This window comes from Echinops telfairi, unplaced genomic scaffold, assembly GCF_000313985.2.
Source record: "Echinops telfairi isolate 266 unplaced genomic scaffold, ASM31398v2 ScPeMD7_3533;HRSCAF=4204_1, whole genome shotgun sequence".
In the NCBI taxonomy this organism is placed as follows: Eukaryota; Metazoa; Chordata; class Mammalia; order Afrosoricida; family Tenrecidae; genus Echinops; species Echinops telfairi.
This window is the reverse complement of record NW_022107432.1, coordinates 31393524-31410453: the sequence shown is the minus strand read 5'-3', so window position 1 is coordinate 31410453 and position 16930 is coordinate 31393524. Positions and strand designations below refer to the sequence as shown.

Below are 16930 nucleotides of genomic sequence, written 5' to 3'. Positions count from 1 at the left end.
GGTGGTTTAGTCAAAGCACAAGTGAACTGGTGAAGAACAAAGAGGCTGCTTTTTGATGCTCAGGATAATTTGCTTGGTGACTTTCTAAAGGGCCAAGAAATGATAATATCTGCTTATTAAAGAGTGTTTTGAGACGATTAGCCAAAGTTTTAGCCTAAAATCACCCAAAAAATCTTCACCAAAGAGACCTTCACCACATCAGTACTGCTGCTCATTTCTCTCATCAAACAAGGGCAACTTTTTGAGGGTTTTGATGAGAAATCTCTAGGCAGCCACATTACAGTCCTGATTTGGCTTCTTCTGACTTCTTTTTGTCTCCAAATCCTGAACATCTTTAAAGAACATCCCCCCACCCTTATTTTGTTCGTTAATAATATAAAAAAGATAGCTTTGACAAGACCCTCAGTTCATAGGGATGGACAAAATATATGGTTGAGATCCCTTACAAAAGTATTGTGAGCCTGATGTGAGTTTTATGTTGAGAAATACATTTTTTTCTTTTAATACTATTTTTTCCATGTAGTTTTTGAAGTACCCTTATGCTTGTTTATGTGCACTACATAGAGATTCATGTACAAATATATTAAATCTCACAGAAGGCACAGTTATAGATACTACCAAGACGTAACCTAACACCTTGCAGGATTGCTTTACTTGATTTGAAGGCTTGTGGGACAGCTCTGTAGGCATCAGGTAATGTTTTACATCCCAGTTTGTTGAGTGGTGTCTGGGAGGTCTTCAAAGGTTGTGAGCAGCCATCTAAGATATAATTTCTCATCTGGAGGAAAGAAGAGTGAAGGAAGTCTAAGACTCAGAGAAGAAATCCGTCCAGACAATTAATGGCCCGTATGAACTACAGTAAGGAGACCAGATTTAAAGTGGGAACACCATTGACCGGGGGTGGGAGGTTCCTCCTGATTAAAAATTTGGTCTATATGGACCAAATAGACCGTTCCCTAGCTTGTCGTGCATTCTTTCCAAAAATCGGGACTTTTTTAAAACGCCAAAAATCGGGAATTCTTGTCACCTTAAACTACAGCCTCTTCTAGCCTAAGACCAGAAAAAACGAGATGGTGCCCAGATACCACTACCAACCATTCAGAACCAGGACACAATAGAAGGTCCTGGCTAGAATGGGAGAAAAATGTAGAGCAAATTTCTAATCCTGGTGGTTCTCTTATCCAAATAGGTGATTGTCCTATAAAATAAACAGTATCACCTGTGTTCCCCGAATCAACTACATGAGACCAAATGGTGAACATTTACTCCAAAACAAAAGCGAGACGCTGAGGAGAGCAGGGAAGCTGATTCATGGAAACAGAACACAAAGAATGGAAATAATGAGGATGTTGACACGTTGTGAAAAATGTCTTGGAACAAGTTGTTAAAAATTATTAAATGGGAATATAATTTGCTGTGTAAACTTCCACTAAAACAACAAAATATTTTTAAAGAGCAGGATGACAGTACTAGAAAAATAGTTTCTGTAAACTTAAGTTGTTTTAGAAGTAGCTTGTGGTTTTTGCATTAGAATGTTTAGGTTCTGGAAGTATCATCGTAGTCACGTATACTTAGTATGGATTTGAACTAAAGCTGGGTGGGATATGTGAGACGAAAGAATGGGAAGGAGCCATAGATGTTGTCCCAATGTAGAAAACCCTGCATTTCAGTCTATCCTAAGTGCTTATCAAGTAAAAGAACCAAAACGCACAGATAAGTTTTACTGGCAATTTTGAGTGGAATTAGAATTTGAAGTGTTGATAACAGAATTTTTATGCGCCGGGCATGCACGTGCTGTGCTGTCTTGTGTACAAAAGGCCTTCTGACTCACAATCATTATTTCTCCATTTGATTTCGGTCTTCATTCATGATAACGAACAACAACTCGAACTGGCTAAGTGAAGTTCAGGAACGCCCTCTCTGACGATTTAAGATGGTTCTCTGAATGAAGTTAGCTGGCCTGTTTCTGATTGAACATGTGGCCTTGACCTTGTTAAAGAAAAATTGGAGAGGCAACCTGTCAGCTGTGGCCTTTTGTTGTCTGGGCAGACATTACAAAGATTGCTCAATTACCAGCCTGGACCAAAAAGCTCACTGCTTTCAAGCCAGTTACAGGGTCAGCAGTTTGAAACCAACAGCTGCTCCACGGGAGCAAGAGGAGTTCCAGTCTCAGAAACCCTGTGGGGTTGCTGTGAGTTGGAATCTCCCTCGTGACAGTGAGTGCGGCTGGAGCTTTTAGTTGATGGTTGAAGTCAAAGTGTTTTCTGCCTGTTTGCCATTTTACCAAGATGACTATTTCTATTGCTTAACCCTTGAACTATTTTAGTAAGATCATCAGATGAAGTTTGTATCTTCTAAAGAATACATTCCTGAGTTAGTTGGAGGTAAGTGAAATCTATAACACCAAAAAGAATAAGAAACAGACCAAAATATGATTTGAATTACTAGGGAATTTCTATTTAAGAAATGAGAAATGAGTAGATTATGAACTATTTGTAAAATACTTCTCAAGTCTACTTTAATACTGGAAAACATATTTTCCATTATTTTATTAATGGCTAATAATCCATAAATATGATTAATGCAGAATATTTTGTAAAATCCTACAAAAGATTAAAAAATACTTTGGTACAGTATAGGTAGCTTTAATCCCAGAAAATGTTTTCCCTTTTAGGAATTAAAATTTGGTATTGTATTCACCAGTCTGTTTTGCCCTACTATTTTTCCCAAGGCAGTTCATTATGACTCACTTTTCATTTTTTTAATCTGGTGTGACCCACGTCTCCAATTCCGCGAGTGGAAGTAGCTGCTCCAAGTATTTCCTTTCTGTGATGTGTTTTTTGTCGCTCTGCTGGCATAGTGGGTCGTGGGTTCGGCTGCTAACCTGTCAGCTGCTCTGCGGGAGAAGAAAGGAGCTGTGTGCTCCTGTGAAGACCTAACAGTCTCGGACATCCCAGGGGGCAGCTCCACCCTGTCCTATGGGGTCGCTAGGAGTGAGAATCAATCCAGTGGAGGCAGGCTGGGTTGTTTTGGTTTGTTTGTTTTTAATAAAACTCTGAGGGTGTTCCACAGTGTGTCAGCCGTGCCTTCCCCTGTGTGCTCAATGCCTTCAGACAGATTCCTTGGAAAGAGAGCAGTGACCCACCCGTGTCTTTCATATAAGTACAAGAAGACCTGGGGGAGATAACTTTCTTCTGTACTTGAGAAAGAGGCACTGAAGTCTTGCCTCTTTGTGCCAGGCATGTTAGCACCGCTGGCAAGAAAAAGTCAAACTCGCAGAGCCAAGAAATTGCAAACTGACAGCGAGGAGCGGTTTGACTCCAAAGTACTTGTTGTACTTTCACATTGTAATTGAAGCTTTTATTTGAAAGTGTGTTGGGCTGCCTTTGTTTGTGAATCAGATTTCATTTTGTTGTGATCTGAGAATAATTTTGGACTCACAACAGTGTAAATCGTTTTAACCTTTTCTTATTGAGATGATGGAAGATTAAGGATAACAAGAACCAGTGATCAGAAAAATTGGAATTTGTGACTAACGCTGGCTTTTAGTTCCACATAAAGAAAATAAGGAGCCTTGGTGTCAAAGGAGGTCAAACATTGGGTCACTGAGATCAAAGCCACCATCTGCTCCACAGGAGAAAGATGAGGCTGCTTACCTGCCATACATATGGACAGTCCCTGGACCCCAAATGAGCAGCTCTGCTCTGCCCTGGGGGCTGCGATGAGTCTGAATGGACTAGATGGCGGTGGGTTAGTTGGCTAAAGGAAGTAATTATAGTTTAAAGGGGAGAAAACCAGAAACTGGATTTAACCTACCTTTTTTTTCGGTGTGTGTGTGGGGGGTGTTTTGTTTTGTCTTTTGGCATATTATTTACATATCATACAATTGAGTAGTTCAATCATGCAATCATATCAAGGGGGATTGTACAACCACCACATCTATCTTCATTAAAATGAGTGTCGCAGTCACATAGGAGGGGTAAGTCCTACAGTATGGCTACAAAAGTCATAGAAACGTGTTAAGCATATCAAAATGTGAAGCTGTTGTTTCTTGACACACCCTACATCTAGGCATGTACACTTCTGAAGGTGGTGTTTCCCCAAGGCATTCTGTACTCTTCGGTTTACACTGCGTCAGAATGGCAGTTTGGGCGTCCTCGAGCGACTCCGTCATGTTCCTTTGCACGGTTCTTTAAGTGGTAAACAAAAAGAAGTCTGAAGGAGCAGATCAAGACTGTCGGGTGGGTGGGGTGAGGTTTCCAAGGATGATCCTTGCTGCCCTTGCACAATGAGTAGTCGCATTGCTGCAGCCGGAGAAGGATCCTGGACACAGCTGTCTTGGACTTATCTCCATAGTAGCTGCCAATTTTCTTAAACGATCTCCTCGTAAGCCCCATGAGTGTCCTTGGTCCTTGGAGAAAACCCATCAAGATGACCCCTTGGTGTCCCCCAAACCAGTTGCCTTACCTGCCTGAGCTGACCTCTCTGCTTTGAGTTGAACTGGCCCCCAGACCCCTTGGAAGCCACTGTTTGGATTGAACCTCTTTTTGAAGGCTCCCTGACGAGACGAAGACCAGTGTATTGCTGGGAAGATTTGCCTGCAGTAGCCCACAGACTGCAGAGACAAGTTTAAACATGTTCTGCTCCAAATAAGCTCCCGAATGTAGGAACCAGAACTCTAGTAGACTTTTTACCTGCCCTTCTATTAGAAATGCCTTCTTTACCTTCTAAATAGCTAACATTGCAGAAATGAGTAGTTCAGGTTATAAAAGGGAACTGAACGGGAGGGTCTATGTTGGTAAAACTGCTCTATCAATGAGTACTAAGTAGCTTTTTATGTAAAAAATAGCCTCTATTTTTGTTTTTGTTTTGAAATAGCCTGATCCAAATCTCTGATAGAGATTCAGAAAGTTACGTGAATATTGAGAATAGTACCAAGAATCATTTTGAGAATATTCTGTGGCTTTTTAAAATGTCTACTTAGAAGATTATGTAGTGAACTTTTATATGTACTAACATTTAAAATGCAGAATGGTACTATGATGCCTATAGAAATGTGACTTTGTTTTCTATATGTAATTGTAGTTCTTTTTATGGAGTATATAAGAGAAAACTTTTAAAAATTTAGTTTAGAACTTATGAAAAGTTTGGGGGTTTTTTATATGATTCTGTGGAGACAACCTAGGAAGACCAATTATAGATTAGGGATTCAAGATAGACATCACTTAGTGAACATTTAGTAATGTTGAGAGAAATCCTCTTAACTTGCCTGAATGGCCTGTCTTCCCTATAACATAGTATCTGCTATTTGAGGCTTCCTGCTATCCTTCAGGATGCCAGCCACAGGTGTGGGCATCCTCAGTTCTGACCTACTGGTTCCTACAACCTCAAGTTCAGTGCCCACACACAACTAGTGGAAAGCTTGATACCCAGCAATTACACTTCCGGTGCAGAAAAAAAAAAAAGATACAAATGAAAAACATAGAAGATGGGATCTGGCTGGGAGGGTCCAGACGTGGAGGTTCCTCGTCCCAAAAATCGATGCACTAACCCCACCCCAAAAGCCTTGGTGGCATAGTGGCCACACATTGGGTGCTAACCAAAAGGTCAGCAGTTTGAAACCATCAGGCACTCCACCAGAGAAAAACTAAGGCTTTCTAGTCCCACAAAGATTTACAGTCTCAAACCCATGAGGCAATTGTACACTGCCCTGAGAGTTGCTATGAGTCAGCATCAACTAGATAGCAGTGAGTTTGGTTTTTTTAATTAACCCCCACTCTGTGTGCATGTCTTCCACCAACCATGAAGATTGGGAGCTTTTTTGCCCAGAGCCTTTGTTGGGTGTCTCGTTGCCTATTTTAAATAGTAGCCTTCTCCTCTGAGGTCAGGTGATGTTACCAGGTGATCATGAGATAATCAAAGGGTAATCACAAACAAGAAAACTTACATTCACTGCCATGGAGTTGATGCTAGACCTGCCCCTGTGGGTTTCCGAGGCTTTGAACTGCTGGCCTTGTGGTTAGCAGCTCACCAGGTACTCACAAGAAGGTTGATAATCACATGGTGGGTCCTTCTGGCCTGGCCAGCCCCCACCCTTAAAGAGTCACTTCATTAGCATAACCTGTTAGTTTTTATTTGGTCTGCGCTGCTCATCAAAGACACTTCGACTGACTAGATAATCCTTGGGGGGTAAAGTTAATATAAGTCCCACAGATAGCATTCCCCGCCCCCCACCCCCAGTCCTTCACAAACCCTTCACTTTTCTTAGAAGCACTAACTCTTTCTTTTGGATTGTAGATTATATCAGTTTATTGATTTTTCCCCCCAATATTTTCTTATGAAAATTCTCAAGCATACAAAGATGTTCTAAGACAAATGTAGTAGGCAATTTATATGTTGTGGAGTTGAATTAGATCATTTGTAGTACTACATACAACTAGCTTGTAACAGTTTGGGAAACAACCACAACGGCCTCTTGGGAAGTTGATCTATGTAATTAAGGTGGGCACGTGACAGTAGTTAATATTTGAACATGTAGCGTGAGAAGTGTTTGATAATTTAATGTTATCACTAGCTGTCATTGAGTCAGCCCCAAAGCACGGTGGAATGAAACACTGCCTCATGTTATGGGGATGCCATGATTGCCTGCAGATCAGACCATTGAGACTCATAGGGTTTTCATTGGCTGATTTTTAGGCATAGATCACCAGGCCTTTCTTCCTACTCTGTCTTAATCTGGAAGCTCTGCTAAAATTGGTTTAGCATCATCGCAACATGCAAACCACCACCAGTGGTGGTAGCCACATATGAGTTGCACTCACTGAAAGCCAAGTCTCTCACAGGGGAGGTGAGAGAGTCTATCACTGAAATAGCACTGCCCTTCATCAATCCATTGAAAAAAGCATATGTAATCTTTCTTGCCTTCTGATAAATGACTGAATATATGTGACTAAATTCTAAAGAGACAACTTTTAATAGTAAATTATGTTCTTTTAAGACATAAGTAAAAAACTTGAGCCTAATTTGGTTAGAATCACTAATATTTGATGTTGTGATGTTACTGAACAGAGGTAACTGGATTTGAAATTGATATCTATTAAGGTGAGTGTTTAAGGAGCCCTGGTGGCGTAATAGGTTACCCATTGTGCCATGAACTGCCAGGTCAGTAGCCACCAGCCACTCCAATGGAGAGAGATAAAGCTTTCCACTCCCATTAAGATTTATAGTCTCAGAAACCCTAGGGATCAGTTCTCCCCTGTCCTGTCGAGTCACTATGAGTCAGAATCCACTCAGTGAGAGTGAGTTTTTTAAAGTGATAGCTTAGGAGCCCTGGCAATGCTATTGGGTAAGCATTACACTTCTAACTACAAGATTGGTGATTCAAATCCACCACTTGCTCCTCAGGAAACATGAGGCTGTCTGCTCTTTTAAAGAGTTGCAGCCTCAGAAACAATAGAGTTGTTCTGAGTCAGAATCAACTCAGTAACAGTAGATTTAAAGTGATGACTTAAGGCCTGGTGGATACTATGTTGTTGATGCTTTGAGATGCTGTTAAGGAGATGCCAACACAGCACCACCATGTTAAAGTAGAACCACTACCCCATAGGGTTGTTGTTTTTTTTCTTTTAGTCTGTAGTCTTTATAAGGAAAGAGCCCTGGTGGCATAATGGTTATGCATTGGGCTCCTTACTCTAAGGGCAGCAGCTCAAACCACTAGCTGCTCTCTGGGAGAAAGATAAGGCCTTCCACTCCTGTAGAGTTACCGTCTTGCGAGACCCATAGAAGCAGTTCTACCCTGCTCGTGTAGGGTCGCTATGAGTCAGAATTGACCCCCTGGCCATGGGTTGGGTTGGGTTTGAGCTGCTATAGGAACAGACTTCCAACTCTTTCTTCCACAGAGCTGCTGGATGGCCTCGAACCACCAACCTTTTTTAAACTGCTGAGTGACTAAACTCCTGGATTACCAGGGCTCCTTGATGGGTGCTAAAAAGTTCAATATTTATTTACTTTCTTTCTTAATACTTTCTTATAGGTTATTGGTCTGTTGGATGTATTTACCCCTGCAAAGTCTCTGGAAGAATTCAATGATGTGTGAGTAGATTTTTTGTGTGTTTACATTCTTCTAATAGAGGATGAAGATTATTGGCCCATGTTTAGTCTTACACCATTTAGCAGTATACAGACTTGAAGGCATCTTCATGCCTTTCACCCACCTCTTCCAGTAGATGAGATGGAGGTATCAATACAGATGTGCATTGTGAGTGATGCGTGTTTAGTCCTGTCATTTCAGGCGGTCTTGTCTCACTTTGAAGAGCCTCCGTGAGTCCTTAACAAGAGTTCCTAGAGAACAGAATATAGGGAGTTGACTAAATTTCTTCTGTAAATACATCCATAAGTAAATAAATAAATTAGAGACTACTCAAAATTGCCTGTTCTAACTTTAAAAGGGTCTCTTCAAGAAATGTCCTTGAGTGATCACAAGGTGTCGAAGGGATCAGGAATCAGGCATCATCAGAACAAAAAATCATATCATCATGAATGGGGAGGGGAGTGCGGAGTGGAGACCCAAAGCCCATTTGTCGGCCACTGGACATCCCCTTACAGAAGGGTCTCGGGGAGGAGATGAGCCAGTCAGGGTGCGATGTAGCAACGATGAAACATGAAACTTTCCTCGAGTTCCTAAATGCTTCCTACCCTCCCTCCCCCACTATCATGATCCCAATTCTACCTTACAAATCTGGCTAGACCAGAGGATGTACACTGGTACAGATAGGAACTGGAAACACAGGGAATACATGGCGGATGATCCCTGCAGGACCAGTGGTGAGAGTGGCAATACTGGGAGGGTGGAGTGAGGGTGGGTTGGAAAGAGGGAACCGATTACAAGGATCTACATATAACCTCCTCCCTGGGAGATGGACAACAGAAAAGTGGGTGAAGGGAGACGTCGGACAGGACAAGATATGACAAAAATAATCATGTATAAATTATCAAGGGTTCATGAGGGAGGGGGGAGCAGGGAGGGAGGGGGGAAAATGAGGACCTGATGCCAGGGGTTTAGGTGGAGAGCAAATGTTTTGAGAATGATGAGGGCAATGAATGTACAACTGTGCTTTACACAGTTGATGTTTGTATGGATTGTGATGAGTTGTATGAGCCCCTAATAAAATGATTTAAAAAAATAAAATAAAATAACAACAAAAAAAAGAAATGCCCTTGAGCCCCACTTCCACATAGGTTCTTCCCTCTCTTTCATTCCTCGTGCACGTGGGAGATGCTGCTAGAACTGCAGGCTGATCCTCGGAGCATTGGTTCCCAGACAAGGGGTAGGAGAGAGGCTGGTGAACGGTGCTACTCTCTTAAAATAGTGACCATCTCACTTTGAATCTGGATTCCTCCAGGGAAAACTGAGTCTGAGACTTGAGGACTGGCGAGACTGGGGAAACAAAGGAAAGCTACTGCAAGGATCTGTCAGTGAGTTGGTCCCTCTGGGCCACTGAGCCCCAAGACTGCTGAGATCTTCTAAGCTGCTAGGTAAACTGTTTCTCAGATAATGGGGAGCATGTATCTATTAGCAAGGGTTGGCCCTCACATGCTCAGGCTGCATTATCCGTGAGTGTAAGACAGGTCCCAGCTTGCATTCTTCAGTATGCATGAGCGCTCATCTGTAGCTTTTCCAGTATTATCTGAATCAACCCTGTACTTCTTTTAAAGCCCTGGGGATGTAGTGAGCTGAATGTTGAACTGCCAAACACAAGGTCAACAGTGAGAACCCACCAGGCACCACCCCTCAGGAAAAAGATGAGACTGCCTGCTCCTGTAGAGATTTATAGCTTCAGAACCCCGCAGGGAAGTCCTGTTCTACCCTTTAGGCTTGCTATTGAGTCGGAATTGACTGAATGGCAGTGGTTGGGGTTTTTTTGGCGGGTGGTGATGGTGATGGTGGTGGTGGTGGTGGTTTATACCCTCATTCATATAACTTATCAAGAAAGTTACGTTTGGTCCTGTTGATTTTTGGTGTTCCTGACTGGCAAAGGTAACTCTTTAAAAGTGAAAACAGTTTTAAATCAGGTGACCTACTCTTCCTTAACCTCTACTCCTCTGTGCCCCCAGTGTTGGTTCTGGGTTCAGTCTTTCCTATCCGTATCCTGGGCTGAGTGCAAACATCATTCGCTCCTTTCCCACAAAGCATGCAGCGGGAGTTATTTGAGCTTGTATTCTGTAAGGTCAGAAAGAGAGGCATACATGAAAAAATAATAATACTAGAGAAGATAGAGGAGGAGGAGGAAATAGCGCGCACGCACATACAGAAACAACGGTTCCCACCACTTGGACTTAGTTGGAACACAGGGTCTGGTCCAAGGACAAGAACTCCCCACCCACATTTGCCTTGTTCTCGCTGATGAAAGTTTAAGAAACAAGCAAAGGGGAAAAAATCAGCAATAACTAAGAACAGCTGTGCTTCTGCAGCCCCCCCCTTGGCAGCAGAGCATGCAGGCTGCCAGGGATCCCTGGATGCCACCCAGCGGGATGTGTTACAAGTTGTTTAGTCCTGCTGTCGGCTGCGCTTGGGAAAGAGAAATTTGCAGAATGGTGATTTTCGATATTCTGCCTAAATAGTGGAAGAAATGCTGAAGCTCTGTGTTTGTGAAGTAATGTGTGTGGAAAACTCGTGAAATCAGGTCTGAGCTACAGTCCCAACTTTTTAGGTATAATGAAGATGGATTTATTTAAGGAACAAATGGGTGGTTTGCTGACGCGAGCAATGCTGGGTTTTGGCTTACTCGGCGCTATGGAACTAGATTGTGAACCGCCCTTACCTATGTAAAAAGACCTTCATTACGGCCAGTCTGTAATTAAAAGGCTGTTTTATTGATTGTAGTACCACTGGCTCTTTCACCCTTAAGAGGGCCCACCATCTACGAGTCTACCCACCGGAATAAAGTTGCACTTATTTCTTTATTCATTTGATACAAGTCATGACTGCTTGTATTATCCCTCTAGTTGAGTTTTGACTGTTCTTCATAAACAAGAACTGAGTTTGTCAAGAGCACATATCTGTGCGATTTTTGCCTGCTTACTGAGTGCAGAACGCCAAACAGAATGCTGGAGCTGGCTCAAATAAGTCAGCACCGTTAGACCTTCTTGAGAAAATCAGACTGGTTGGGGGAAATAAATTCAAAGCAATTGTATAAACAAGTTGCAGTTGGTTTTATGATCTCGGAGAAGTCGCTTTACTTCTCTAGGTCCCAGTCAGCTTCCCAGTGAAATGACGAAAACTGGAGTCGTTGAATCCGAAGGGTTTTCGTGCCAGAGGGTTTCAGAAAGCGGAATGATGAGCCTACAGTTGCCTTCGGGAAAATATTTTATTGTTTACTTTTGATGATGTTTTGCATCACTGGGAAAATGAACACTTGTCCAGGACTGTGCATAGCTCAGGGTTTCCCACAGCTGGTTCCGACTTTGCCTTAGGAACCAAATACCTTCAGGGCCAACTAACATAAGTGAGGCTGAGTGGAGGGAAGGGATCTGTTATAAAATAACATACTTACACCGCCTAAAAGCAGCCAAATTCCCATGAAAACAAACCTCCACTGTTCTAGAAAGCCATGCAAGGCTGCAAGCTGGAATTGTTTAGAGAAAGCTGTAATTTTGAACAAGAGTGTTCTTTGCTAATTAACAAAAATCTTTTTTTTTAAGATTACAGTTGACATGTTACACGTGTTTATGCCTTTGAGTTAGCATTTACATTTATCATACAATTCAGATTTCTTCTGAGTTTTTCATTCCCAGCCTCATAGGCATTCTGCACACTTGGGAATAAAATAAACAAGAATATCCTTGAGAGGGGAACAGTGAGCAGTAAGTTCTGACCCCAGAGCAGTTGGTGAGCATAACCCATGGGACATGGTTTGGAAAGTGTGCTGTTAAAGAGAAGTAGTAGACGAGAGAGTGAGGAGCAAGTTCAGGAACTCAAACCTACCAGCGGCACCGGGGAAGGAGACTCTGCCTCCTGTAACAATTAGGCGTCTCAGAAACCCAAAGCTGCAGTTTTACTCTGTCCTGTAGGGTCGCTGTGAGTAGATCCACTCAGTACATTGTTGTACAGGTGCAAAAACCTTGTGAAGATAGAGCAAACTCTTTCAAATGATTAGAAAGCAGTTGGACAAATCTGTTAGCTTCCTGATAGTAATATTTGACAAAAGACCGCATCTACATCCTTATGGCCTGGTGCAGATTCTTCGTTATCAGTAGACGTTGTTAGCAATAGACTTGCAAAATAATTTAAATATCCAGAGGCGTTCAATCAACAAAATACATCCACTTTCCACTTTAGAACCTAACCCCCGAGAAAGTTGCAGCTTCGCACGATTGGGTTACTTTCTACAACAATTCTCTGGTGATACTGAGTAAACAGGGAAGAGTTTTTAGACTCTCTGTGGGAACTACTTCCCCCAGATTGCCGGAAAACTGATTTGTCATGGTCAAAAGGAACTCAGTCGCCCTCTGCTAGCTGCTGCCACGGTTCCCAGTACTGCGCTGCTTCCCAGCCCAAGTTTATTTCTATCTGCTTTATTCATGAATGCTGCAATGGAGTGGGGTCGGGCTTCCACTGTGATCTGGCCGAAGACTACAACAGGGTCGGTCAGCAGCCATTGTTGCGAAGCCACCTCACTCAGCCTTTCACTACTAAAAATGAGCCAACAATTCGGTTTAGCTCTGGTCTCAGTATTCAAGGAGCTCAAAGGGATTTATTTATATGTCGTCCCAGATTTCCAATCAGTAATGGCCTGGCTCTCTGCTCCATGCATGGCCAGTGCTACTCTCTGGGGAAATACACAGCTGAGGTGAACATGATCCTGTATCATGGAGTGGAGAGGGAGGAGGAAAAGTTAAATAAGCAAAATGCAGTGTCTGAGCTTCCATAAAGTAAGTCCCACGGGATTTGGTCCTGCGCACCCTTGACCTCGTCTAACACCTTGCTTACTCTCTGCACCCCAGCCATTCCGGCCGCCTTGCTGTTTCTCAAATGCACACCACATTCCAAATAGGCCCTGAGCACCAATTGTTTGTTGTTGGCCTGGAATACACTCCCCAGATCTCCGAAAGGCTGGCTTCCCCATTTCTTCCCAAGCCCTACCTAATCAATGGTCTCTTTATCAAAAGGTACCGAAGTTCTATCCCTACCCTGTTTCCCTGAAAATAAGACAGTGTCTTATATTAATTTTTACTCCCAAAGATGTGCTAGGTCTTTTTTTCAGGGGATGTCTTATTTTTCCATGAAGAAGAATACGGTACACATTTATTGTTGAACAACAACAAAAGGAAATTTATTGCCTGTATACGGTACAGTAGTAGTCATCATCACAAACCAGCATAACCAGACAAACTATGAATCCTACAGTATCAAGAATCTCTTGTTACTACCATTATTTCCATGTACAACAATCCATGGTACATTTACTCACACTTCCTGTCTGCTCCGGCTGCGCTGTGCGGCCGAGCCTTCCGCTACAGTCCAGGTAGCTTTGGGGGGGCCTTATTATGAGGAGGCCTTATGTTCGGGGAGGTCTTATTTTCGGGGGGAATGCCTTATATTTCAGCAAGAAACAAAACTGTAAGTGGGTCTAATTTTCGGGGGGTGTCTTACTTTCGGGGAACCATGGTACCCCACTCCATCACTGCCTGTTCCTTACCCCACACTGTTTTTCTTAGCAAATTTCACTGTCACATATTTGTTACTGTCTGTCTTCCTCTCTCTCTCTCTCTCTCCCTCTCTCCTTCTCTCCTTCCCTCCCGCAGTCAATCATGTATGGACTTTGCCTTCTTTGCTGAGGCTTCCATACCTAAACTAATAGCAGGCATTCCTTTATTGTTGAGCAATTAATTGAATGCATTGCCCTGGTAGGGCAGGTACAGAGTGCTAAAGGGTCTCAGAGAAGGGCCATCTAGCCCAAGTTTGAGATGTCAGGAAGAGGGCTTTGCAGAAAAGGGGAATAGATAAGCTGAAAGCTTGAGGAATGATTACAGGTTGGAAAGGTGAGGGAAGTGCAAATTCAGCCAGAGACCAAGTAAGGTGTGCTTGGTGGAAATGGAGGGGTACATTGGCAAAAGAAGCAGCAGGATGAGGGCGTTTGGGGGCTGCTCTACCTGAGAGCATCAGTCACATCATGGGGAAAAGAACGAAAGGTTTTATTTTTTCGTAGGATGACTGGGTTACAATGCTCTCTTCCCATGTGCCACAGACACACACTCCATAAAGTGTGAGGGAAAGAGTTTAGCTCAGGCACTTTTTCTCCTGGAACCTCAACACATTAGGACATTTTTTTGGATGAGCATAGCAGTTGAAAATCTAAAATGATTTTAGGCAATTTTTCTATAACTAAGCTTTATGTAAGATGCTCCTCATTGTTAATATCCAACTTTAATGTTTGGTTTGAATTCTTGACAACAATATAGACATGTCTTTTGTTTAAAAAGTTCTTTTTAAAAAAATACATATAGAACCCACATAAAAAGCATATGGGTATGGGTTCTATAACATTAACTTGCCTTTTTTTTTTTTACATAGCGTCTTACAGTTTATAAAGGGCTTTTACATACAAGTTCTTATTTGTCACAGCAGCCTTAGAAAGTAGATATTTAAATTTACGGATAATCTTTAAATTTTCAGGTAAACTACTTTAGAGATGAACTGAGTTTTATATTAAAAATTCTGTCCATCCCAGTTCATCTGCCTCTGAATCTATTTCTAATTACAGCTGTCTTGATTCAAGGTTGTAATTATTATTCTTTTAAGTCTGCTAACCCTTAGTGAGTTAACCCTTCTTGGGGAGTAAGTAACATGTGTTAGTTTTTTTGACAGGGTGGGGAACCTTTTTCTGCCAAGGGCCATTTGGATATTTATAACTTCATTCGCAGGCCATACAAAATTCCCAGCTTAAAAATTAGCCCGCTATATTTGGTCAAACACTTAATTAAACCACCCCGAATGTGATGGCTGGAACAACTTCTCTTTGGTGAGGCTTAGGGTGTTAGGTGGGATTGATGATTTTGGGGGGCCCGACATTCCCCACCCCTGTTCTGTGAATACATGAGATACCAAAATGGAAGCGCTATCCCTGTCTCCCAGTGACTTGCTCATGAGAGGAAGCATAAGTACGGGCTGCCATATAGGTGGGATTTCCGAGGCTGCAAATCTTTACAAGAGCCTCACCTTTTCCCTGTGGAGTGGCTGGTAGATTGAAGACATTGTCATGGTTAGCAGTCCAGCGATTACCATGACAGCTGCACCAGCTCGAGGTGTAAATGCTCACCCACCTGAAACAGCTGGCTGTAGGACCGAGTCAAGTTGGTTAGTGTCTCAAGGAGGCATACAAAAAAAGAAAACATACACACAGGGCGCTGCATGGACTCACTGTTTATAGATCCAAAGAAAGAGTAGAGCAGGTAAGGGGAAGTAGGCGTATGAGGGCAGACGTTAAGTCTAGGCCTCATTGAGAAGATGGATTTTGAGCAGAATTTTGAAGGAGAGGAATTAGTCACATGGATATCTTGGGATAGGAGGCAGTTCATGCAGAAGGCATAGCAGATGCAAAGACACTGAGGCAGAAGGCTGGATACCGGAATGGAGGTGCAGCTGAGTCCTGTGTGGCTGGAGCATGGAGGCCAGTGTGGGGCCAAGTGAGAACTGGGGGGAGAAGTAGATGAGAGGGTCAAAGAGACCATTGGGAGCAGAGTACTGGCTTATGTAGGTCTTTTATAGGCCATTGAAAAGATCTCCGTCTTTTCATTTAAGTGCAGAGAGAAGCCTGTGGAGACAAGTGACATGGTCTGGGTTTTATTTAGAAAAAATCAGCCTGTCAGTTGTGTTTGTTAAGTATAGACTCCGCTGAGGGCCAGGGATCATCTAGAGCAGGGGTCCTCAAACCTTTTAAACATGGGGCCAGTTTACTGTCCCTCAGACCCGTTGGAGGGCCAGACTGTAGTTTTTTTAAAAACTGTGAAGACATTCCTATGCACACTGCACGTAGCTTATTTTGAAGCAAAAATACAAACCTGGCAAAAACACCTGGCGGGCCGGATAAATGTCCTCAGCGGGCCGCATGTGGCCCACGGGCCATAGTTTGAAGACGCCTGGTCTAGAGGCTTGTAGATTACAAATTACCTATCCTGATTATTTAAAACACTCTGTGACAGAAAGACAGAGCTTTCTACTCCAGAAAAGACTTGCAGTCTCAGAACCCCACAGGGGCAGTTCTACCCTGTCACAGACAGGGTTGCTGTGAGTCAGAATCGACTTGCTGGCAGTATGTTTGCTTGTATGGTGGAAATGGCGTTTGCCTTTTGGATAGCTGTTTTCAATAGGGGTTGGGCAGTATAGTAAAGATGCCAGTCTTTTGCTATAGAAGTTGTTTGGGTTTGTGTTGCTGAGCTTTTTATTTATTTATTTTATGTCATAGTTTTATACATTTTATATTTCATATATAACTTTCATTTTCAAATTTTTTAATATGAATTTCCCTTTAAAGACTAATGTAACACATAATTTCTCCTCTAAGAGTACTGTGGACATATATTTTCAAATTTCCTAATATGTTACTTATATTTGTCCTTTTTTTTAAAATAGTTTTATTAGTGGCTTCTACAGTTCTTAACACAATCCATACATACATCAATTGTGTAAAGCACAGTTTTACATTCATTGCCCTCATCATTCTCAAAACATTTGCTCTCCACCTAAGCCCCTGTCGTGAGCTCCTCATTTTTCCCCTCCCTCCCCGCTCCCACCTCCCTCATGAACCCTTGATAATTTATAAATTATTATTTTGTCATATCTTGCACTTGCATTGTCTGACGTCTCCCTTCCCCACTTTTCTGTTGTCCATTCCCCAGGGAGGAAGTTATATATAGATCCTTGTAATAGGTT

General features: G+C 42.5%; 1 protein-coding gene across 2 annotated transcripts in view; it reads left to right on the top strand.

The window, feature by feature from the left end:
* Positions 1 to 16930, top strand: part of MAPK14 (mitogen-activated protein kinase 14) — a 91387-nt gene that overhangs the window by 39003 nt on the left and 35454 nt on the right. For both annotated transcript variants that reach the window (XM_004710733.2, XM_004710732.3), the window contains exon 3: positions 8033 to 8091. In XM_004710733.2, coding sequence (XP_004710790.1) covers positions 8033 to 8091 — 59 coding nt within the window. The remainder of the gene's footprint in view (positions 1 to 8032; positions 8092 to 16930) is intronic.